General features: G+C 48.1%; 4 protein-coding genes across 5 annotated transcripts; 3 read left to right on the top strand and 1 right to left on the bottom strand.

The window, feature by feature from the left end:
* Window positions 1-1,262: 1,262 nt before the first annotated feature.
* On the top strand, window positions 1,263-3,359 carry LOC4336825 (protein RGF1 INDUCIBLE TRANSCRIPTION FACTOR 1). Its single transcript, XM_015781645.3, has 4 exons — window positions 1,263-1,589; window positions 1,707-1,910; window positions 2,276-2,491; window positions 2,580-3,359. Exons 1-4 carry the CDS (start codon window positions 1,533-1,535, stop codon window positions 2,850-2,852), a joined length of 750 nt encoding a protein of 249 aa, XP_015637131.1. The 5' UTR covers window positions 1,263-1,532; the 3' UTR covers window positions 2,853-3,359.
* Window positions 3,360-6,960: 3,601 nt separating this feature from the next.
* On the top strand, window positions 6,961-16,437 carry LOC4336824 (28 kDa ribonucleoprotein, chloroplastic). 2 transcript variants are annotated; one of them, XM_066309920.1, is made up of 6 exons: window positions 6,961-7,316; window positions 7,424-7,522; window positions 8,354-8,635; window positions 8,909-9,176; window positions 9,701-9,810; window positions 15,906-16,437. In XM_066309920.1, the coding sequence occupies exons 1-4, from the start codon at window positions 6,987-6,989 to the stop codon at window positions 9,071-9,073; spliced, it is 876 nt and encodes a 291-aa protein (XP_066166017.1). In that variant the 5' UTR covers window positions 6,961-6,986; the 3' UTR covers window positions 9,074-9,176; window positions 9,701-9,810; window positions 15,906-16,437. The 2 variants fall into 2 exon arrangements, with proteins under 2 accessions (XP_066166017.1, XP_015637097.1); XM_015781611.3 differs by lacking the exon at window positions 15,906-16,437 and having other exon boundaries at window positions 9,701-10,022.
* On the top strand, window positions 13,018-14,801 carry LOC4336823 (E3 ubiquitin-protein ligase Os04g0590900-like). The gene has a single exon (NM_001419833.1). The coding sequence runs from the start codon at window positions 13,330-13,332 to the stop codon at window positions 14,479-14,481; it is 1,152 nt and encodes a 383-aa protein (NP_001406762.1). The 5' UTR covers window positions 13,018-13,329; the 3' UTR covers window positions 14,482-14,801.
* A 230-nt stretch (window positions 16,438-16,667) lies between the features above and the next one.
* LOC4336822 (transcription factor bHLH94) lies at window positions 16,668-20,950 on the bottom strand. The gene is made up of 3 exons (XM_015781610.3): window positions 19,890-20,950; window positions 18,802-19,299; window positions 16,668-16,984 (listed from the first exon to the last, which is right to left on the bottom strand). Exons 1-3 carry the CDS (start codon window positions 20,265-20,267, stop codon window positions 16,862-16,864), a joined length of 999 nt encoding a protein of 332 aa, XP_015637096.1. The 5' UTR covers window positions 20,268-20,950; the 3' UTR covers window positions 16,668-16,861.
* Window positions 20,951-21,355: the final 405 nt, after the last annotated feature.

The raw sequence follows: 21,355 nt of genomic DNA, 5'->3' as shown, positions 1-21,355 counted from the left end.
GGTGTGGGCTGTCCCATCAGAAGGGCTCCCGGATGGAAACCGTACCGATCTCCGCCCATTAAAGAGAAAAAGAACAGTCCAGTTTGGAAAGAGAAAGGTGCATGTGGTATCCCCTTGAGATATAAAAGGAGGACCTTGCCCATTTAGAGGAGGACTTTTTTTCCCTTTGGGAAGGCGGAGGGGAAAGGGAGTTAATCCTTTGTAACTTGTCCATACACAAATCCACAAAAACACAGGAGTAGGGTATTACGCTTCACAGCGGCCCGAACCTGTATACGTCGCCGTGTCTCGTGTGTCTTGCGGGCGGGTGATCCTTCCACATACAGAGAGAGAGAGAGCTTGGGATTGCACCCTAAGCCCCTGGTCGAACCGGCAAAGGGGGGCTTGCGCAGTCTCCCGGTGAGGGGCCACGAGCTCCGTCAACATCCGAGACAAACATACACTACTACCTACAGAATGTGAAAGGAAGCATCCGATCCCTCTTAAGCCCAATTGCATTGCACTGCCCCCACTGGGGTTAAACTGCACCGGATGCATCGATCGGTGATTTTCACCTTTCTCCCTTCGATGCTTTGGAGTGGTGATTTGCTCTCTCTTGAGTGTTGATTAGTGGTGCGGTTTAGTGGTAACTTTTCTGCCGAGAAAAACGTGGCTGATGAGTGCTTTGCTTTGGCGCTTCTGGCTACACCCTACACCGCCACTCCCCCCCCCCCCCCCCCCCCCCCTCCCTACAGAAGCTACAGAAGCATTTGGTGGAGCAAGTGACCAAGAAACCGCGCGCACAAAGCACCAGGCATAAACTAAACACACCAACGGAGTGGAAAACGAGGACGAGTTTAGTCGGGCCGGATCCACACAAAACCCCGGATCCGGTTACGGCTACAACGACGTCACGGCTGATGAGACGAGAAACACCGCCTGCGCGGCACAATTGACTGCGAGTCTGCCACTCTGCAACCTGCACGCGGCCGATGTAAATTCCCCTGGAAAAGACAATGTGAAAAGCGTCAAACTCGCACAGACTCCGTGGCCACTCCTCCCTGTTCATTTCACCGGCGTGTTCAGTATCTGCACCCTGCAGCAAGCAGTCACCGCCACTGGATGCGTCGCGATGGAGCGAGCGAACAATAATCTAAAAGCCGGTTTTCTGCTGGTGCCGTGCGAGCGTTGAAAGGTGGGGGGCGGGTGGCACACGGTGTGGCGGCGACCCGGAGGAGGAGCGGATCGGATAAGAACGAGTAGGGGCTGCTACGAGACGAGACGAGCAATATAGTCTCCCCGCAAAGCATCCGGGCCCCTGTTGGTTTACCACCACCACCCGGTGCGGTTCGGTGATAGTTGCAAACCTTTCTCCGGTCTACAAAGACCTCAGCTTTCCTACCTCCACTTCTTCTTTCTTCCACAAAGCCCATTCCTTTTCCTCCCGTTCTTCTCCCCTCCCTTCTTTTTCCACCCACTCGAATCCTCCCTTCACATTCTAGTTCTAGCTCCGCACCTTTGCTGCGCGCGCGGATTTGGTTCAGGGTTTGGAAATGGCAATAGACGATGAATCGCCGCTCAGAATCAATACCACCAGAGGCGGCGCCATGGTAACGTGATTTCTCTTTTTCTTGCTGGTGTTGGCTCGATCGGTTTGTTCGTTGTTGCTTTTTTCTTTCTTGGCTGATTGATTGATCCTAATGGCGGCGTTGGATCGAATGCGGCAGGGAGGAGGAGGGGAGTGCGACGGGGCGGAGAACCAGCGGTGGCCGCCATGGCTGAAGCCGCTGCTGGCGACGAGCTTCTTCGGCCAATGCAAGCTGCACGCGGACTCGCACAAGAGCGAGTGCAACATGTACTGCCTCGACTGCATGAACGGCGCGCTCTGCTCGCAGTGCCTCTCCTACCACCGCGACCACCACGCCATCCAGGTGAGCAAGCAAGCAAGCCTCGGCATTTCTTCCTTCTCGGCATTGGATTAGCTGGAGCAGCTGATTGCACCCTTTCTTTGGAAGAAACGGCAGCTGAGCTGCTGCTCCTCTGTTCGGTTCCCATTGGAACACTCAAAGAGCTAAGCGAAGCTTAACTCGAACGAGAAAAAGGTCTCTTGAGACTTGCAGTTGCAGTTGTGTCCAGTTCAACCAACGGCCTCTCTTTCCCCACACGCATTAGGAACAGTCCAAGGATCGGAATAACCAACTTTCTTGAATTGGCAGCGAATGCCTCTGTTCTGTTCCATCTCCAGCAGCTTATCTCTGACGAAGACGATGCTTTCTCTTTTTGGTGTTGTGCGCAGATACGGAGGTCCTCCTACCACGACGTGATCCGGGTGTCGGAGATACAGAAAGTGCTGGACATCACCGGCGTGCAGACGTACATCATCAACAGCGCGCGCGTCGTGTTCCTCAACGAGCGCCCCCAGCCGAGGCCCGGCAAGGGCGTCACCAACACCTGCGAGGTCTGCGAGCGCAGCCTGCTCGACACCTTCCGCTTCTGCTCCCTCGGCTGCAAGGTACGTTACGTCCCCCCGTTGGCCGCCGCCGCACGAACACCTGGTGTTGCATCGCATTGTGCTGACAGATGCCTTCTTGGACGCGCAGATCGTCGGCACCTCCGGCGACTACCGCGGCCGGAAGAGGCACGCCGGCGGCGGCATCAAGAAGACGAAGAAGCTGCACAAGGGCGCGGCGGCGGTGCCGTCGGACTCGGACGACTCCTCCACGACCACAAGCGGCGGGAGCGACAAGAGCAGCGTGGTGCAGAGCTTCACCCCGTCCACGCCTCCGGCGACCGCCAACAGCTACCGCACCGGCAAGCGTCGCAAGGGCGTCCCGCACCGGTCGCCGTTCGGCAGCCTCATGGTGGAGTTCTAAAGCAGGGCAGAAGCAATGCCGCCATGCCGGCCTCGCCCCCGAAACAGTGGTACACTGTAGCATACACATATCCATATCTATCTCTATAGTTATAGCATACATAGCCAGTGAAAAGGAGGAGCTTAGTAATAACAGGATCCCCCATTGCACCCCTGTGCTTCTGGATGAGGAGGCCGGTGCAAATGCAATGTGGGACAGTTACTTCATAGTTACAGTTACTGTGCTAGTAACAACGGTTTGGGTTTGGGTTCTCTCTTGTGGAAGAGGAGAGGAGGTAGTAGTTACTCCCTGTCATAACTACTAAGTTTTGCTGAAACCTTATAGGTCTTTATTACTCTTTTAGTTACTCTGTGTTTGATATGGTAGATGTACATATATGTATATCACAGATGGTGGGGGGAATGGTAGTAGGAGATGGTGCTCCCGGTGTTCATATTCGTGCTTGCCTGTAATAAAGATGAGAATGCTGCTCCTGATGGCCTTCAATGTCAGTCAGTAATTTCCTTCTCTGTTTTGCATTGCTTGGTTTCTGCTTCTTCACCCCTTCTTCCCTTGTACTGTAGTACAGCAATTGGGAGTGGCTCCGGTGAACGAGATCGTGCAATGCACGGAGAATTGTTGAGAACTAGGGTAATGCGACTTGAGATTCAGAGCTCTGTAGTACTGTATGTTTGCAGGTGAAGGAATGGCTGCTGTGGCTATAGGACGGGGTCGATCAAGTTGCGCCCGCCGTGCGGCCCCCGCCTAACTCCATTGACCCGCCGTTTGGCCTGTGGAAAGCGGCCGCCCGGTGATGCCGACGTTGTCATCATCATCATCGTCCATGTTGGTTGCTTCCTCCCATACGGGAGAGGAGCCATCCGTCCAACCGCCGTCCGGGCATTTAACGCGGCAGTGGTGGGCACACTCTCCCTCTCTCTCTCTCTCTCTCTCTCTCTCTCTCTCTCTCTCTCTCAATAAAGAGGGATCGATCTAGAGGCGAGATCCGTCGTACAATGCCCAATTATACGTGTATATACTGGCATGCCACGTGCGTGTTTGTATATATATATGTAGACTCGAGATTGAGATTCCCAATCGAGGGAAAGGTGAGGTGCACGCGCCGGACGGCCCCTGCCGTAGGAGGATGCCGGGGCGAATGCGTGCATGTGTCCGTCCGTCCGTCCCGTTGTGCGGCGCACACGCGCGCACCGTCGGCGTTCGGCAGCGCGGCGCAAAATGGTGACAGGCGGGTGGTGTGGGAGGTGGGCTCCGTGGATCTGAGTTCCCCCATGCTCCCGTGTCGCGCCCGTCGGGATTGGATCGATCCGCCGCTGGCGAATTCACCGCGGCGCGCGCGGGCTTGAGCCGAGCCCATCACGCACGACACGGCCGTTCTGCCCCTGCAGCCGCGCGCGTGGCGTGTTGCCACCCCCCGCACTCAACGGCCCCCGTATCGCACGCACAAACACACACGCGACGACTTTTTCCCTCCCACGCCGCCGCGGTGATGTCACGGGCTCACGGCCCCCGCTTCCTCCTGGGCGACCTAACCCCTCACGTCTCGCCGTGTCGCGGCCGGTCGCGGGCGCCGTCCGTGACGCGGCCGTGTGGATCACTACGGGTGGGGGGGGGGGAGGGACGCAGATTGCGGTGGGGTTAGGTTTTTTCCGCTGATGCGTGATGGGCCACACGCGGGCGCTCGGCCGGTCCGGTGGTGGATGGATCGGCGAGCCCGAGCGCGAGGAGGATTTGGACGCGGACGTGGATCGGGGTAGATCGCGCGTAAGCTTTGGGATATTTCCGAGTTTCTATTGGCTTTCCACAATGAAAGCAACGCGGGGGCCGGGCCACCGTACTTGCTTCGTTTATTCTATGGCAAGTGTTAGGCGGCACGGGCTGCCTTCCACGGAATCTTTGCCAACAGCGGCTGACAGGTGGGCCCATCAGTGACGCTAGGCACAGTGACAAAATGTGGCCATTCATTCAAAGTTCAGTTGATTATAACTGTCACTGTGAAACTGTGGTGGCTTAATGGGGGTTCAGCTAACTGCTAACCACGCCATTGAGAGGGATCCGATTCAGGTGCAGTAGCTAGTGTGACTGCAAGATAAGCAGTCACATTAGCATCACATGATTCAAAATGGACGTTCCAGATATATCTGAGCACTGTAGCAAAACACTGTAGCGATTTACTGTAGAAAAGGAACTGTTCTGATTTTACTGTGCTGAATCCTTTTAGGCCGTTAGATTTTGACATGGAGGGCTTGGATTGTGTGCAGTAGTTACCATGCAGTCCTAGTAGCTACTGCATTTGATCTCAATCCCATTGAGAGCATATTTCTCTCCTTGCCTTTTTCTGCTATGCATTTGTGAGTGGTCACTGGTCAGTGGGTGGATGGACTGTTGGAGTTCATGGCTTCATGGCCACCATTTTGTCATCATATCTCCACACAAAGGAATTCCCCCCAAGCAAATGTGATAGATAATCGAGAGCTGTAGTGGTGTGGTGACAGTCAGTAGTATCCCACTCCTTCGTGGGAGCACCTCTTTTCGATCAGATAAGTTCAGAGGTAGAACAAGAAGGTTCATAAATAAGAGAAAACAAATGAAAAGTTGTGGAGGCAATAGATCCTGAGCAATCTTTGTGACAGGGAGAGAGGCATAGGATATTAGCATGAGGAAAAAAGTGTATGCACATACAAAATCAGTAGCCTTTTAATATCTCATGAGCCCCCTAAACTCTTACTGCGCTCTATAGTTCTTTGTATAGTCCATCAGATCGCTTTCCTCGCTGCAGAATTCACAAGGCACGGGCAGCCAGTGTTTTGTTTTTCCTCCCTCGCTTTGAAGTCCAACGAAGAAAAGTTCAGAGATGTGTGACTTTGGTGAGGCCAAGTGGTGTCGGTATTTTCCTCACAATATGCATACTAGTTCAAAAGGGGGACGTTGAAAGGTTCTGCACCAAAACTAGGTCCCAGGAATCAGGCGTTGTCAGGAAGCTCCTTCCTTAAGAAACCAGCAAAGCTAAAAATAATGCCCGGGTCCTACTGAAATTAGGCCTGAATCAAATGACAGTCATGATAAGCTCCTAGCAGGTGATCTTAGAATAGAAACGACACTAGCTACGTACATTGTTTCTATGCCACCAATGGCACAAGTCCTCCTGGACCGGTTTGTTATGGCAAGGCTGTGTGTAGTTGCCTCCAGTTCCTGAAGTTACTTTGGTCTTATTATGGAGATGGACACTGGATCTTGACGTCTGCTCTGTCGGTCTAGCCCAATCGTAGCGGAATGAGGAGACATTGATACTCTGACAGAGGATACGATGCAGAATGCAGTGATAAGGGCAGTACCCTCGATCTACTCCAGTAAAACAAAGGCAGTAGTAGGCCCGTAGTAAAAAAACAGTATCGAATACTCACCCATATTTAGTGGTTAATAGTAACTGGATATGCATATGCACCTTCGGATTTGGACGAACCAAATGCATTTATAGCACCCAGAAATATGGTTACTTGTTATTCGTCAGGCAACAGGAGCAATCTTTTTTTTTTTTGAGAACTGCAACAGGAGCAATCTTGTTATTCCTTCAGTGTAACTGTTTGTTTGACAAGGTACACTTTTGAAGATGCGCTGAATCTGGATGTTCTGGTACTTTATATCCTAGCATGACTGTGAGTTTGGAGTATCAGTGGATGGCCATGACATGTGTGAAAATATTTCAAGACATTTTGTGCCATATGATGTTTGCAATTACAGCCTTGCAGGACTGCAGGTTAGCCTCTCACTGTCTCACACCACTACCATAGAGAAGAAAGAATAATCTTCATCAAACAGTCGAACCCGTGAACAATCGATGATCTTGACAGGATCAACAAGATGGACAACTAATTTTTTGGTCCTTGGTCTACGAATTCATCTATTCATGAGACATGATAGGATTCAATTCTTGCACATCCCTATATGGTCTACGACGAACACGCAGCTAACCATTATTTTCCTCACTTGGATTGGGCCCCAAACATAGGGCTATCCACTGGGCCGACGCAACGGGCCGAATTACGATGGCACACGGCCGTGGCGAATCGAAACTGGGTATAAGCGTCGCCGCGACCACCACATCGCCGCCTCACGTTATCCGCGAGCGAACCAATGGCGGCGCTCTCCCTCGCGCGAAGCCCCCCCCACCACCACCACGCCGCGGCGGCGCTCGCGCTCCCGGCCCCGCGCATTCCCCGGCTCGCGCCGCTCCTCCGCACCCCTCGCCGCCCCCACCCGCTCATCGACATCCGCCGCCTCCCGGCCGCCGCGGTCGCGGCCTCCTCGCCTCCCGAGGCGCAGGCGGTCGAGGATGGTGAGGAGGAGGAGGAGGAGGGGGGAGAGAAGCGGCGGAAGCTGTACGTGGCCAACATCCCCTGGTCCTTCCCCGCGCCGGAGATCGAGAAGCTCTTCGCGCAGTGCGGCGCCGTCAAGGACGTCGAGGTGAGTAACCGGTACGGCCCAGTTGCCATGCTTATGGAGGCGTAGCTTTGAGTTCTGGGCTATGGTGTTCTGAGACACGCGTGGCTTTTTTTTTTTTTTGGGTGAAGGTGATCAAGGGGAAGGATGGGAAGAAGAAGGGGTTCGCGTTCGTCACGATGGCAACGGCGGAGGAGGCCGCCGCTGCTGTGGAGAAGCTCAACTCCCTCGTGAGTTTGTTTACTGTTTTGATTTAGCGTATGAAAACTTCGCGCTAGTCTATCGATTAGAATATGATAATACACATGCACTGGATATCGGATTGATAGAGCACAAATGCGGCTAACGCCCTGTTTAGATTCAAACTTTTTTTTTAAACTTACAACTTTTCCGTCACATCTAACTTCCCTACACACACAAATTTCCAACTTCTCCGTCACATCATTTCAATTTCTTCAAACTTTCAATTTTAGTGTGGAACTAAACACAACCTAAATGCTATTTTTCGCACGCAAAGTGGAAAATGGTTGCAAATTGCGATGCATGTTTAGATGTGTCTGTTCATCTTACTTTCCTTCAATCCCCACAGGATGAGGACTAAACATGGAGACATTGCTATTTCATGAATACATCTGGATGAGGTCTAGGGTTATACTTCGATCCCCACATCCCCATAGACAAAGCTGAAAAAAAATAATGAAAACACACTTTTATATATGCAAAAATCATATTGGCTACTTGTTTCTATTAGTGGAGGGATGGATGCCTATAAATGGTGGAAATTCAATAATTTGATTATATAGTACAAGCTTATATTATGGTAGACTCAAAATTTCTCACAATAGTATCAGTCAGGTACAGTTGAAGTATTGTTCAGTGATCTTATCATCAACATGCTAGCAGCTTGAAGTCAGATACTGGCGGTCCTGACAAGAATGATATAGACTTATATGTATCTAAGCTCCTGACAAGAATGATATAGACTTATATGTATCTAAGCTTTCGTGGTACTCAGCGATGGAGATCTTATTACTAGTTTCTGCATCACTGATCTTTTGCAGGATGTCATGGGAAGGACCATCAGGGTGGAGTTTTCAAAGAGTTTCAGAAAACCTGCTCCTCCTCCTCCTCCGGGCACAATTTTGGAGAGGCACAAACTTTATGTGTCCAATCTCCCATGGAAAGCAAGGGCTCCCAATATGAAGGAGTTTTTCTCAAAATTTAATCCACTTTCTGCTAAGGTGGTCTTTGATAGCCCATCAGGAAAATCAGCTGGTTATGGTTTTGTTTCTTTTGGGACAAAAGAGGAAGCCGAAGCTGCTCTCACTGAACTCGATGGGAAGGTGATAACTACATGGACTTTGCCTTCCAATTTTACATTTTATACCAAGAATGATAACTGATCATTTATAAATTAACTTCTGCAATGTTGTTTAAATTATCGATTGTTGTTAAAGATTTCCCATTAGGCATATTAAGTAATGTACTAACCTTTAGTAGTTTCTGCCACCTTCCCCCCAATTTTTTGACTTCCTATGAAATAAGATGCTATATATGTAAGATTGCAAGCACATTGGACACCATGGTATTAAAGTTTACATTTCTTTGTCATGCAGGAGCTTATGGGAAGACCTGTTCGTTTGAGATGGCGACAAAGTGTAGATGATTCGGATGACAGTGTAAAGGCTGATGGTGAAATTGAAGATGCAAATGTTGATGGCGAGGCTGAAGGTGTCACTGATAATGGTACTAAGGATCATGGTGAAGATAAACAGGAATAGTTTAACAATACTGTGTTTGGACTCGGAGAAAGTTACCAGCAGCCTCATTAATAGTACATATGTGGAGCCTCATTGTACAGCTACAAGTTTTTTACATTTCCTGGTGCGTGACTAATATAATCTAACTTAGCACCTCATGGTTGATGCTTCATAGTCACACTAGATGATTGAACTTGTTTTATGGTGGAAAGTTCCATTTCTTAACACGCCAAAAAAAATCAGTAATCTTGTTTCACCTGCTTTATTTAGCTCAACTGCACATTTTCGCCTGCATATATTTATAAAAAACCCAAAACTTCATGTTTTTATCATTTGTACCAATCAATCTTTAATGCACTGCCACATGGACACCTAATATGCAATTTGGCGAGCATCTCTATGTTTTTATCTGCCAGAATTGGCAGTATATTATCATTTACCATTAAATGTCTCTTGTTCGTTACCATGATTCCATAATAATGTGAGATTGAAAAAAAATGCGGTGCTCAGGCGAATAATTTGTTGTTTGAGATAAACTGTGTCATGTAGACACGCCATAATGTTATGACACCATGTTACTTTACATGCAACAATTTACCATACCTTTGGCATTGAACAGAAATTCAGATATGGCTCTTTTATTTGTAGATTTTAAACAGAGGAGATATTGTAATCAAATACTGCAATATATGTCTGTGGTTGACGGCTTGACGCTGATAAGGAGATGAGGAACAAAAGGGTGCCACCTCTGACCTAAGGTGAAAAATTGTTGTTGAATGGATTAATATTTTAAATTTTAGTGTTCATTTTCAGTAATGTATTTACTCTAATTATCTGTAATTTATTGTGATCATCAATCTTCTCCTGCTGAGACAATTGTTGTCTCAGCAACTTTTAGGTATTCCCTATAGTAGTCCTTAATTTGCCCAATGAGGTACTATTAAAATACAAGTTACTCTTTTGTCGTGGACATCACCTGTGGAAAGGATAAAAAGGGAAATCATCATGCCGTTTACTGTCCCCTTGAGTTTTATTTCCAAATAGCCTTCAAGATTTAACTTTGACTATTGGTTTCACATAAAATATATTATTAACAGCCGTGAAACCAATGTTGTGTGAAAACACTTTAAGTATGGATCTATTGGTGTTATTATTACACACTCAATAAAGTTGTAGTTTAATTATAATTGTTGGTCAAAGCCTACAAAGTTTGACTCGTAAAATTAAATAGTTCTTATCAAAATCAACTGAGGGATTGAGGGAGTATGTTCCTGGAACGTTTCTCTCCTATTGCTGCATATGATTCTCTTTAACCCTGGAGAACCATAACACTATTTTTCATCTCTCATTTTTGTAGTGATTCTTGTAATACAAATCTGAAAATACTAAAAGACGGGCTGAAGACTCCTAGAGGTCTTTACAGAATATTGCTTAGCTTTACTAGTGTTTTGATCATGCACAGTATGCAGTACCTGAATCATATATGTTTTTGCCAACAGATATGCATGTGCTAGTCACTGATGGTATGCTAGTCATAATAGTTGTTGATGAGAATCAGGATACCCGTTGCATTTAAGAATAGAAGCATCTAGTACCCAGACACTCTCATTGCTTGCTAATGATGCATCTGCCTATTGAAATGCTTTCAAAACTTAACGATTCATGGTAAGCCCAAGAAAGGTTTCCTTCCTATTGCAAGATGCCTAGGCTAAGAAAAAAATAGTTGAAATTTTCTTGCACCTTAACTTTAGACCTTCCACTAATCAAACACTATGGAGTGTGTTGAAAACTTTAAGCACTTAAGTACTTGCAACTTATTAGGTTTTGATATACTACTAGAGCATGTACTCGATGGTTGCATGCATATGTTGAGGTCTTGGAAGTGTCATCCCTCGATAGCCTATGGTACACAGGATAGTGTAACTGAAGTATTTCTCTGATGAACTGAACCAAATAGAGTTGTCTTGACAACATTCTTAATCCACAAGAGTCAACAATAGGCTGTTTCGTGAAACTGCTTGAAACAGTTCTTAAAGAGTTATGATCCAGTTTAGTCCCCTGGATAAGAAGTTGTAATATGATGATGGTCTGATGACTACAAAAGCAAGCCATGCGCCTGACTTTATGTGGCACCTCTCCAAGGAGGAATCGAGTGGCAAATAGGAGCATATTTTACTTGTTAAACTTTAAAGCAGTCGCTCCTGCAAATTTTAAGGAACTAATGTGGGCCTGATTGATCCAAACTGAGATCTGATTTTCGCAAATATGTCCAGGAGATTTCTTTAAGTTTCTTCATAGGAGTGTTGAGTCAAAAAGTCATCCCTATCAGTGAGATTATACTTTTGGAAAAGAAAAGGATACTCCTATTCCTCTATTACCTGGTCCACCACTTTATCTGACTGCAACAAAACTTCAATTGATCTATTTGCATGTTCTGGTAAGCATGTTCAATTCGAGGGAGATGTAGAATTTAAAAATACCCAAAAGGGTTAAAAATATGGCTTTTGTAGTGTGAAGCAAATGTTCTTTTTGAGAAATAGTTAATCATCTTAGAGAAATCTAAACATAATTTTCTTTCTCAAGGTCATCCCTCATAAGGAGTGAGAATGAACTTGATTTGATAGTCCTCTGTAAATAACCCAGGAAAATAGACCTTAGTATTAGAATGAAACCGCACAGTTTCCTTTATCTACATATGCACTTCTCTTTCCTATGTGTATCACGCAGTGTTATTCCTGCTGTAGCGTCATACGGAAGTGATGATTTGATCACTGAAAGAAGATAATTAGACATATCAAATCTGTCTGTTCTTCACAATGGGGACTATCGTATTAAAAGTTGCTTGTTCCGTTCAAAAAAAAAGTTGCTTCTAAACTATTTCTGCATATCCATTTCCTTTTGTCCGATTTCTTCTGTATAAAACCATGTTTGTTGTTCTGGCTTAATTATCTGGAATAAAATTACATTCATGTGATTCATGAATGCATTTTGTCTTGAATCTTGATTTGTTCCCTTTTCTTTAGTGTAATGTGGATACACGGTGAGGCTAAACTGCATTTCTGTGCATATATTCTGCTTGTCGATCCAAATTGCCGTCTGAATCTCCCTAACGCTACCCTTTGACTTGAAATAGAAGTATATGGTCTCTTTTTAATTTTACAAGTTACTAATGCAAGCTATCAAACGCTTTAGTGGGCACAGCAATAGTATTAGTGCTGGAAATGGATAAGTATGACGAAAGCTGTCAAATAGTGCTAGTAATCATTGTCTCCATTTACTTGAACAAATCAGATTGTTTCGGGAGATTTCAAGTTGTACTGTTCTACTTAGTCCCAACTCTGTCATTCTTACAGGATAATGATGTTTTAGCTGCTGGGCTTTGATGAAAGTTACTTCTTTGGCACTTAAGAAAAGCTTTCAAGTATCTCTTTCACAAAAGCCTACGTCATCTTTAAATTAGGAACCAGATAATGAAATTCAGGATCATCTTTAAATTTTGAACTAGAGTAAACTTTAGCTTTCAGTCACCAAACTAATGAAATTCTGTCACGCTAGTTAAAGATGAGAATGCACATGACCTTATCACGCTGGGACTGGTAGAATCTGATACTGATAGTTGTCATTTATCCCGTACAGTGGAACCTTGTTTGGCTGCGCTGCACTGATGCAGCAACGCCACCTTCCTCGTGATTCGTGAACTATTCTGCCCATGTTTTCTATTCGTACTATAGTGTGTTTTAATCATACCAACTGGACATCCTCTCTTCATCTTCTGATCTGTGTTGGTGTTGCAAAAGAGACGGTGGAGTTTAAAGAGGAAAGGAACAGCAACGGGGCAAAGGAAAAGAGAAGAAAGAAGACCTGCAGCACCCAAAAACAAAAGCAGAGGTCCCCCAACACAAGGCAACAACCGCTCAATCCTCCACCCAAATTAAAAGGAGAAAAATCTTTGCTTTGCAACAAGCAAACTCCTCTCGTCCTCTCAGCCAGAGGCATCATCTTGATATCTCTCCCCATCCTCTCACGACTCCCGACACCAAGAAAGCAAGTATACCATGGATTGAACATATACACGGCCGTCACACATCTGTCTCCTTCCCTCGTCTCCTCACCAATGATTCGGTCCAGAAACTTGCAGAGATCCTCTGCTAGTACTTGCACAGAGCCTCAGACCGAGCACTGAGGAAGCTTAACATCTGCCTATCTTCTTTCTAGTTCTTCCCTTTCTCTCTGTTGTTGCAGTCTTGCAGCTGCCCGATTTCGTGTTCTACGAGGCAATGGCATCCTCTGCTCCTGCTTGGGTCCCCTACGAGCCAACGAGAGATTGCTCTCAAGGGCTGTGCAGCATGTACTGCCCCCAGTGGTGCTACTTCATCTTCCCTCCGCCGCCGCCCTTCGACGTCGCCGGCACCAGCGCCGACGACTCCTCCGGCCCTGTCTTCTCCCCTCTCGTCATTGCAATCATCGGCGTTCTGGCCAGCGCCTTCCTCCTCGTCAGCTATTACACCTTCATCTCCAAGTACTGTGGCACCGTTAGCTCCCTCAGGGGGAGGGTCTTCGGCTCGAGCTCCGGTGGCGCTGCTTATGGCGGCGGTGCCGGTAGCGGCGGCCGCCACGGCCACGGGCAGTCGAGGAGCCACGAGTCATGGAACGTCTCGCCGCCGAGCGGGCTGGACGAGACCCTGATCAACAAGATCACGGTGTGCAAGTACCGGCGCGGTGATGGGTTCGTCCACACCACCGACTGCTCGGTCTGCCTCGGCGAGTTCAGTGACGGGGAGAGCCTCCGGCTGCTACCCAGGTGCAGCCATGCCTTCCACCAGCAATGCATCGACACTTGGCTCAAGTCACACTCCAATTGCCCCCTCTGCCGCGCCAACATCACCTTCGTCACCGTCGGGTTGGCGTCGCCGGAGCCGGAGGGCTGTGCTCCAGGCGAGACTGGAGGTGACAATACACACGAGGTGGTTGTGGTGATGGATGGCTTGGAAAATCTTTGTGAAGAGCAGCAGGAGGCAGTGAGCAGGGCCAGCACTGCCGATGATGATCACGATGCGAAGGACGTCGCAGAGGGGATGGAGGAGGCCAATGGCGCAGCCGAGATCAGAGAAGAAGGCTCGCCGCCAAAGAGGGGCGCGTCGTCGTTTGATCTTCACCGTGACAACCGCATGTGCATCGCCGACGTTCTGCAGGAATCCATGGAAGACGAGCTGACGGCAGCCAGGGAGAGTGGCCTCCTCGCAGGCGGCGCTGGCACGTCAAGACGGTGCCATGGCGAGAACAGCAAGGGAAGGGGAGGCCGCAGCCGACGTGCATTGCAGCTGCAGGACGCCATGGAGGCTCTGCCGGGGAAGAGATTGCCCTCCGGTGGGAGATCCTGCTTCAGCAGCAAGAGCGGCAGGGGAAAAGATTCAGATCATCCAATGTGAGGCGGTCAGTTCTCATTTTCTTACTCTAGGATACTGGACAAGCAACCTTTGTTTGCATGATGAGATGCGAATGGGAAAAAATTGCAAGGACAATCATCATAATCTGGAGATGTCGTCTTGTGATAATGTTGATCTGCTGCCTCACTCCATGTGATGCCACTGCCAAATCGATCCTCTGCAGTGCTTGGTTGGTAATGTCTCTTTTGTTCATAGTTGAGAAGGACCTGAGAGCTGATCTCTCTCTCTCTCTCTTTTGCTCTGCCATTTTATACATTACATTGACTTCCCACCGTTCAATTTTTCTGTGGAGTTTGTTCTTCTGTGAGTTCACTAGTTCAGTACCAAGGCTAAAACTTTTCTCCACCTTGCGTTTTCTTTGGTTTCTACGCATTGGCATTTAGGTGGTGCGGAAAAGTGAAGGATCAAATGGAATGGTGGTGTGAACTAGGCCTATGAGTTTGACATAAAAAAGTAGCTTTTGTTTTCTTGCATACAAGAATCATTTTTTTCAGGTAAAACCCAGGAGAATCAGTGTTTAGAACATCATCATAGTACTGATGGACCTATTACTTATTATGGGCATGGAATTTGCAGGAACGGGTTGGAGTTTGCTGTGAACCACGAATTAGTAGCTTAGTACTGACAAAGTTGCAAACTGACACCAAATTAGCCACGAGTTACTGCGTGTTTCTAGTCAGGTTTCAGTCTGGATCAAATTGGAATTTGTTTTTTCTCTCATCTGCTTTGCCCAAATCTGTTCGTTTTAGGAGACCAGCGGTTGCTTCTCTACCTAGTTGCATATGTATAGACAAAGTAGTTCGGTTGAAGTTTCTGTGACAGCGATGAAGCTGGCATCTTCTGACTAGGTCCTATTAGCCCTGCATAACATGCGTTTCCGATATTCCAAATCTGTGGTCGGGGATTAGGTTGATGAAATATAAGTGAATTATCTTTGCACACGTTACAAACTCACTAATCACCCCTAGTCTTTTTATTTGAAGTGTTGGCTTCCCAAAATGAAACTGGTTTGCTTGCAACTGCTGTAGCTTTGACCTTCCCATTAGTATTCCACGAAAATGAGCTTGAACTCCCTCTAGGTAGACGTCTTTATCACACTCGCAAGTGATCTGCATTATTGAGGTTGATTTGTGGCCATTATTTTTCCCACTAAGGCGGCATCATCTTTGTGCATGCAAGCACTAAAGAAATGTTCCTAATTTATCAGCAACTAAGGCAATGGAGAAAGCATGGGCATCCTATTCCTGCCTTCCTGCTGCTTTTGTACTTTAGACGAGAGCTTGATTTCGTCGGTGACTCGGTGTTGTGTTTTGCCCTGAAATGAAATAGTTTCTAGTCGGCGAAAGCACTACTAAAGATGCGTCAAGATGGTGTTTTAATTCCGGTGAGTTTTGAACACAATGCAGGTGGTGGACGATTGAGTGTTGGTACTTTTGCTCTCTTTGCGCCTTTGTTCCGAATTCACGTGAGGAATTCAGGATTCGGCGGAAGAGACTAGAGAGCATGAAAAACAAAGTCAAAAGGGGAAAAGAGGCCGGTGGTGGGGTTTGGATGGAAAAGGAGTGTAAATTAGTGAGAGCAAGAATAAGAATGTGCACATTGTGAACACGTGTGATAATTATTCGAACACATTAATTCCCATGATCTAAAAGGACATGACTATCTGTATGCATTGGAGAATTAGCGAGGACATGACTAGCTGTCAGTTTGTTATGACTCTTCACCATGATTCTCTGATCCCACATGGACGATGTGGATTAGGCGCGAGCATCAGCCAAATCACGGAACAGGTGAATAAGGGTGTGTTTGTCAGTGCTCCAATTTCTAATTTTAACTTCATAAGTTGTTTCTGAAGTGAAGTTGTGAAGCAGCATAAATCCTGTTCCAGCTCTTTAGTTTATTTTTCTTTTAAGGTAATGCTGAAACCGTTTACTTGAACTTAAGTCTGTCAAACCTGCCCTAAGATTATGACTCCAACTACTCAAAGAAAATCCTGTGTTCAATTGGGCCGGACCATGTGCTAATCTCAAGCCCATAGGCTGTGTACCTAGTCGGCCCAACATGGAGGGACAAGCAAGGATAAAAAAACCCTCTCTTCACCGTCTCACTCCCCCGGATTCCACGTCGACTTCCGCCGAGAAAACCGCAAAACGCACACACTCGACGGCAAAAAAAAAAAAAAACCGGCTAGGATTACAACGGGCCGCATGTTATTGCACTTACACGGGCTTTTGCCCTACGCCACCGACCCCCAAATCACCCGACTCGCCTACGGGAGGGGAGAGATCGATCGAGATCCGCTACACTTTACAGATTTGTTACACCGGCCGCCGCCGCGCGCCTATCTTGCTAGGTGGCCACGCTAACCGGAGGCCTCCCCGGCGAGCAGCATCTGCGACGCCGCCTCGGCGTCGATGATGCAGAGCACGTGGTGCACCGCCGCTGCGATGTCGTCCACCGTCGCCATGCCGCACCCTTCCTCCACCTGCAAATGCAAAATCCACACACAAAAATCAAAGGATTGCTTGATGCCACAAATCACATTCACATCCGGCCAACGCAACACAAAGTACACAAATTAATGCCCGCAAGGCAAAGTGGGCGATTCGAGGGAAATCAAACGGCGATTGATAAGCAAAGGTATTACACGGGACAGACAGAGAGGCTACCACGAGTCGATCGCCTAGTCACACAGACACAGAGGCTCCACAAGCACAAAGCCGAGGAGGAAAAAAGCGAGGCACAGGCGACGCTTTTCAATAGAGCGATCGTTTCGTAAAGGCAGATTCTCTGCTGTAAATAAAACAGCGCAAGAAAAGGCGGCAGCAGCACACAATGACACACAAAACTCTGTAGCCCTTTTTTTCTTTTCTGCTGAGATTTCGCCTTGGCAATCTACTCCCCAGCAGAAAGATTCTCCGTGACAGTGCTGTCCATCGTCCTCTCTCTCCCTCCCTCTCTCTCTAAACCTATCTAGGAGTATAAAACATATATATATAAAATTCTGCATCTCCCTTTGTGAGTATGAAGTGCCATGGCTTGATATAGTGCAGCACCAGTCGACTGGGGCACATCAAGTTCAGAGCTACGTACTCTTACCACTGTAGTACTGTACCACAGATACAGAGCACAGAGAAAGAACACACCCAAGGGGCCAAGGGAAGCAATGGCCTTTCCGCCATGGAATCTCTGGTCAAAAGCAATCGGCCATGGCAGATATGGAGCAGCATCAACAGCAGCAGCAGCGAGACGCAATTCTGATCAGTGATCACCCATGCAATAGCCTCTACTAGTATAGTAAAATACCCCCGGGGATGTTGGTCTACGTACGATGGGTAACAGAGGAGAATTTATGACACGTTTATTGTTCTCGTGTACTACACTATATAGGCAGCAACAGATGCATGGAGATGATTTTGCTTCCCTGTGTGGCTGGCGAGTATGGCCTCTCATGATTGTCAAGACGTGTGCAGCGCCAGCTGAGCCGCGTACACGCAAGCACGGTGTATGAGGCTCATGGCCTCACGCATCATCGATCTGTACACATGTGGAGTCGTGTTGGCCATATGCTAAGGGGGTGTTTGGGAACTAGGGACTAAATTTAGTCCCTCTCACAAAAATATAAGTCCCTACCATAGAGACTTATACTTTTGTGAGAGGGACTAAAGTTTAGCCCCACTTTAGTCCCTCCAACCAAACACCACCTAAGACAATCCGTTTGGTAGTTTGTATTTGGGTGTAGTAGTTTGTATATCTGAGCTGATCAGAAGTATGGCTGTCTCTCTTGCAAACTTGGTTGGTCAGTTTGTCACATCAGGTGCTGCACATATGTACTACCTCCGTTCAAAAAAAAAAAAGTCAAACCTAAGTTTTTGTGTTCAACTTTGACTGTCCGTCTTATATGAAATTTTTTTATAATTCATATTTTTATTGTTGTTAGATGATAATACATGATTAATATTTTATGCATGACTTGTCTTTTTAATTTTTTTCATATTTTTTTAAATAAGACGGACGGTTAAACGTTGGACATAAAAACTAGGGTTTATCTTTTTTTGGGACGGAGGAAGTACTCTACTACTAGTACTAGCAAGTAGATTATAGATTATTCGTGTTATTAATCTAACTCGCGGACATCTCATGCGTATCTTATGTGGAGTATGTATCTTGGATGACGAAACTTCTCAGCCTTTTTTTTCTGACGGTTTATGCTTAAAAAGGAAACGCAAAAGCAACAATGGGCCATATTTCAGCAAGAAAACGGAGGAATTTTTTTGGCAGCAGACTCCTGTGTATACGTACCTTGACGCTGATGGAGTAGAGGGCAAGCGAGCCGAGGGCCGTGACGTTGAGGTGGAGGACGGTGAGCCGGAGCGCCTGCAGGCCGGCGACCATCTTGAGCAGCTGCCCCGGCCGCCGCGCCGCCATCACCCGGATGCTGGCGTGCGTCTCCACAAGGCTCACCTCGATGTCCGCCACTCCGGCGCGGTTCTCCGCCGCCGCGCCCCCGCCCCCGCCGCCGTCCTGCGCCGGGTTGTGGCACCACACGTACTGCGGGTACGTGAAGAACCGCGCGAACGGCGGTCCATCAGCCGCCGCCGCCGCCGCCGCCGCCGCCGGAGTCTCCTGATCGGCCGCGCTCGTGGAGTCCGCGGCATCACACTTGGGCTCCCGCTGCTGCTGCGGTGGCGGCGGCGGCTGCATCAGCAGCGTGCGCTTCTGCGCCTCGAGGGATTGCAGCAGCTGCTCGAGCTCCTTCACGAAATCAATGGCGCCGCCGACAATGGACGCCTGGTCGCCCTACACGCCGACCAATTAAAAGCAAGCAAGTGAGCGACAGTGAAGTGCAGAGACGACAGATCAAATCAACCTAGCATACCTAGCATCATCGCGATTCTAGAGCGAAGCAGTTGTGTCAGCGAGAGTAAACTAGAACAGTAATAATGTTACTATGATTCAAGCAATGATAATGACATGGAGGGGGCATGCACATTAATGGCACAAAGTGGCCGAGGAACGTATGCCCCATGGAGGAATTAATGATTCATTATTGGGATAGCATGAAAGAGACCTGGAAATTCCTCAATATTCAGTTGACGAGAAAGAGCAAAAAAAAAAGTGCTTAAACATCACAAAAGTTGAACGAATCTTTCTTAAAAAAAAAGTTGGATGGGTACATAATGGTACGATTTTTATACTAGAGAAAAATCACAGTGCTTCTCGCCGAAACATTCTCTTGCCAACTCCAGTTCAGCACAACCCAAAATCCAATGTCCAAATGAGAATCAAGCTAGGGAGATGAACCCTAAGGATCAGTTCTCACCTCAGATCAGAGTTCCAAGTTCAGCGTACAGGAAATGTAGAATGTTAGTAAGTGCTAGTGTACGTACCCGGTGGACGTAGGACTCCGGCATGAGCGACCGGAGCACGGCGAGGTACTCGTTCATCTGGCGGCGGCGGTTGCGCTCGACGGCAATGTGGGTCATCCGCTGGCTCTCGGCGTCCTCCCGGCTCTTGCAGCTCCTCGCCCGCCGCCGCCGCTTCCTCCTCCCCGGCTGCTGAGCCTGCTTCAGCAGCTGGTCCACCTCCGGCACCGCCCCGGCCGCCACCTGCACCCTCGTCTCCGTCCCCGCCGCGCCGCCGGCATTATTATTCCCGAAGAGGAAGCTCGCCGGCGGCACAACCGCCGCCGCCGCCGCGGCGGAGGCGTTGAACGTGTCGTAGATGAGGACGTCGCCGCCGGCGCTGCACAGGGTGTCAAGCGCCATGCCCGATTGAACGAACCCGCGCGTGGCCTCTCGTCCGTGTCACGACGTGCAAATGCAACCTCTCCTCCTCCTCCCTTCTTGCTGCCTGCCTTGGTAGCTAAGCTAAGCTTGTTGCCTTCCTCTTCCTCGAAAGAATAGATAGGATGCAGCAAGCTAGCTAGTGAGAGAGCGCGAGACCACAAGCAGCTGGCGGCCTGGCGCTCGCGTTGGTGCTACGCGTGCGTCTCTAGCGCAACATGGGAGGGAGGAGAGGAAGCTAGCTAGCGCAAGATTGGGCAATAATATCCATGCGAGAGCGAGAGAGCAGTGGACGTCGCAGGAGCTAAGCTCTAGCTGCCGCCTGCCGCTGTGCCTCCCTCCCTCCTCTCTAGCGTGCGTCGCAGTTGCAGGCAGGATTTGGGGGGGGGGGGGGGGGGGGGCCGATAGACCGGGGATATATCGATCCCTCCTGCTGCGCAGTGCGCACCACGCAATGCTCCAAGAGATTGGCACCAAAAGCTCGCTTTCTTTGGGCGTCGTCGCGGTGAAATCTTCGCGCGCGGGGAGCTAGCTAGCAGCGACCAGCGAAGCTCTCTCTCCACGTGAGGAGAGATGGGTGGTGGATCGACAATGCTTCTGCTTCTGCTGCTGCTGCTTCGGCTGAAAAAGTGAGGGAGAGACTGGGGGTGGGAAGCCGCGGAAAGGAGAGTGGAGGAGACGAAAGAGGTGTGGTCTCACTCACTCACTTATCTTTCATCAGCGACACATCTCTCTCTGGCCTCTGCTGTGATTTTTTTTCTTTTTTCTTAGCTTTGTTTGAGATATGAGTTTGTGGGGAAACTATTCTAATCCCTCGAGGGGATGTTCCCTCGTTTGCTCAAAAACCATCTAAATGGTTATGAAAAATTCTGGAAAAATTTGACAACATTCATACAGCACATATATACAACTTCACAAAATCTTAAGTTCAAACTCAACTCACACGTCGAGATATAAAAAAGACAAATTCAGCGTATGAATAGTAGCGTACTGTTTATATCTAAATTTGTCTTTTTTGTTTCTCGATGTGTAGATCGAATTTGAACATGAATTTTGGTGGACTGGTAGGT

Source organism: Oryza sativa, chromosome 4 (genome assembly GCF_034140825.1).
Source record: "Oryza sativa Japonica Group chromosome 4, ASM3414082v1".
Lineage (NCBI taxonomy): Eukaryota > Viridiplantae > Streptophyta > Magnoliopsida > Poales > Poaceae > Oryza > Oryza sativa.
The sequence above is the reverse complement of the archived record's forward strand: the minus strand, read 5'-3'. Positions and strand labels throughout refer to the sequence as shown.

What these genes read in the sequence shown, in the direction of transcription:
- LOC4336825 (XM_015781645.3), top strand. Translation starts at nt 1,533, where the DNA reads ATGGCAATAGACGATGAATCGCCGCTCAGAATCAATACCACCAGAGGC. An exon ending in CCACCAGAGGCGGCGCCATG is followed by an intron (nt 1,590 to 1,706) that starts GTAACGTGATTT and finishes CGAATGCGGCAG; the next exon opens with GGAGGAGGAGGGGAGTGCGA. An exon ending in GCGACCACCACGCCATCCAG is followed by an intron (nt 1,911 to 2,275) that starts GTGAGCAAGCAA and finishes TGTTGTGCGCAG; the next exon opens with ATACGGAGGTCCTCCTACCA.
- LOC4336824 (XM_066309920.1), top strand. Translation starts at nt 6,987, where the DNA reads ATGGCGGCGCTCTCCCTCGCGCGAAGCCCCCCCCACCACCACCACGCC. An exon ending in TGGAGAAGCTCAACTCCCTC is followed by an intron (nt 7,523 to 8,353) that starts GTGAGTTTGTTT and finishes GATCTTTTGCAG; the next exon opens with GATGTCATGGGAAGGACCAT. An exon ending in TCACTGAACTCGATGGGAAG is followed by an intron (nt 8,636 to 8,908) that starts GTGATAACTACA and finishes TTTGTCATGCAG; the next exon opens with GAGCTTATGGGAAGACCTGT.
- LOC4336823 (NM_001419833.1), top strand. Translation starts at nt 13,330, where the DNA reads ATGGCATCCTCTGCTCCTGCTTGGGTCCCCTACGAGCCAACGAGAGAT.
- LOC4336822 (XM_015781610.3), bottom strand. Translation starts at nt 20,267, where the DNA reads ATGGCGCTTGACACCCTGTGCAGCGCCGGCGGCGACGTCCTCATCTAC. An exon ending in CGGAGTCCTACGTCCACCGG is followed by an intron (nt 19,300 to 19,889) that starts GTACGTACACTA and finishes GTCGGCGTGTAG; the next exon opens with GGCGACCAGGCGTCCATTGT. An exon ending in TCTACTCCATCAGCGTCAAG is followed by an intron (nt 16,985 to 18,801) that starts GTACGTATACAC and finishes TTGCATTTGCAG; the next exon opens with GTGGAGGAAGGGTGCGGCAT.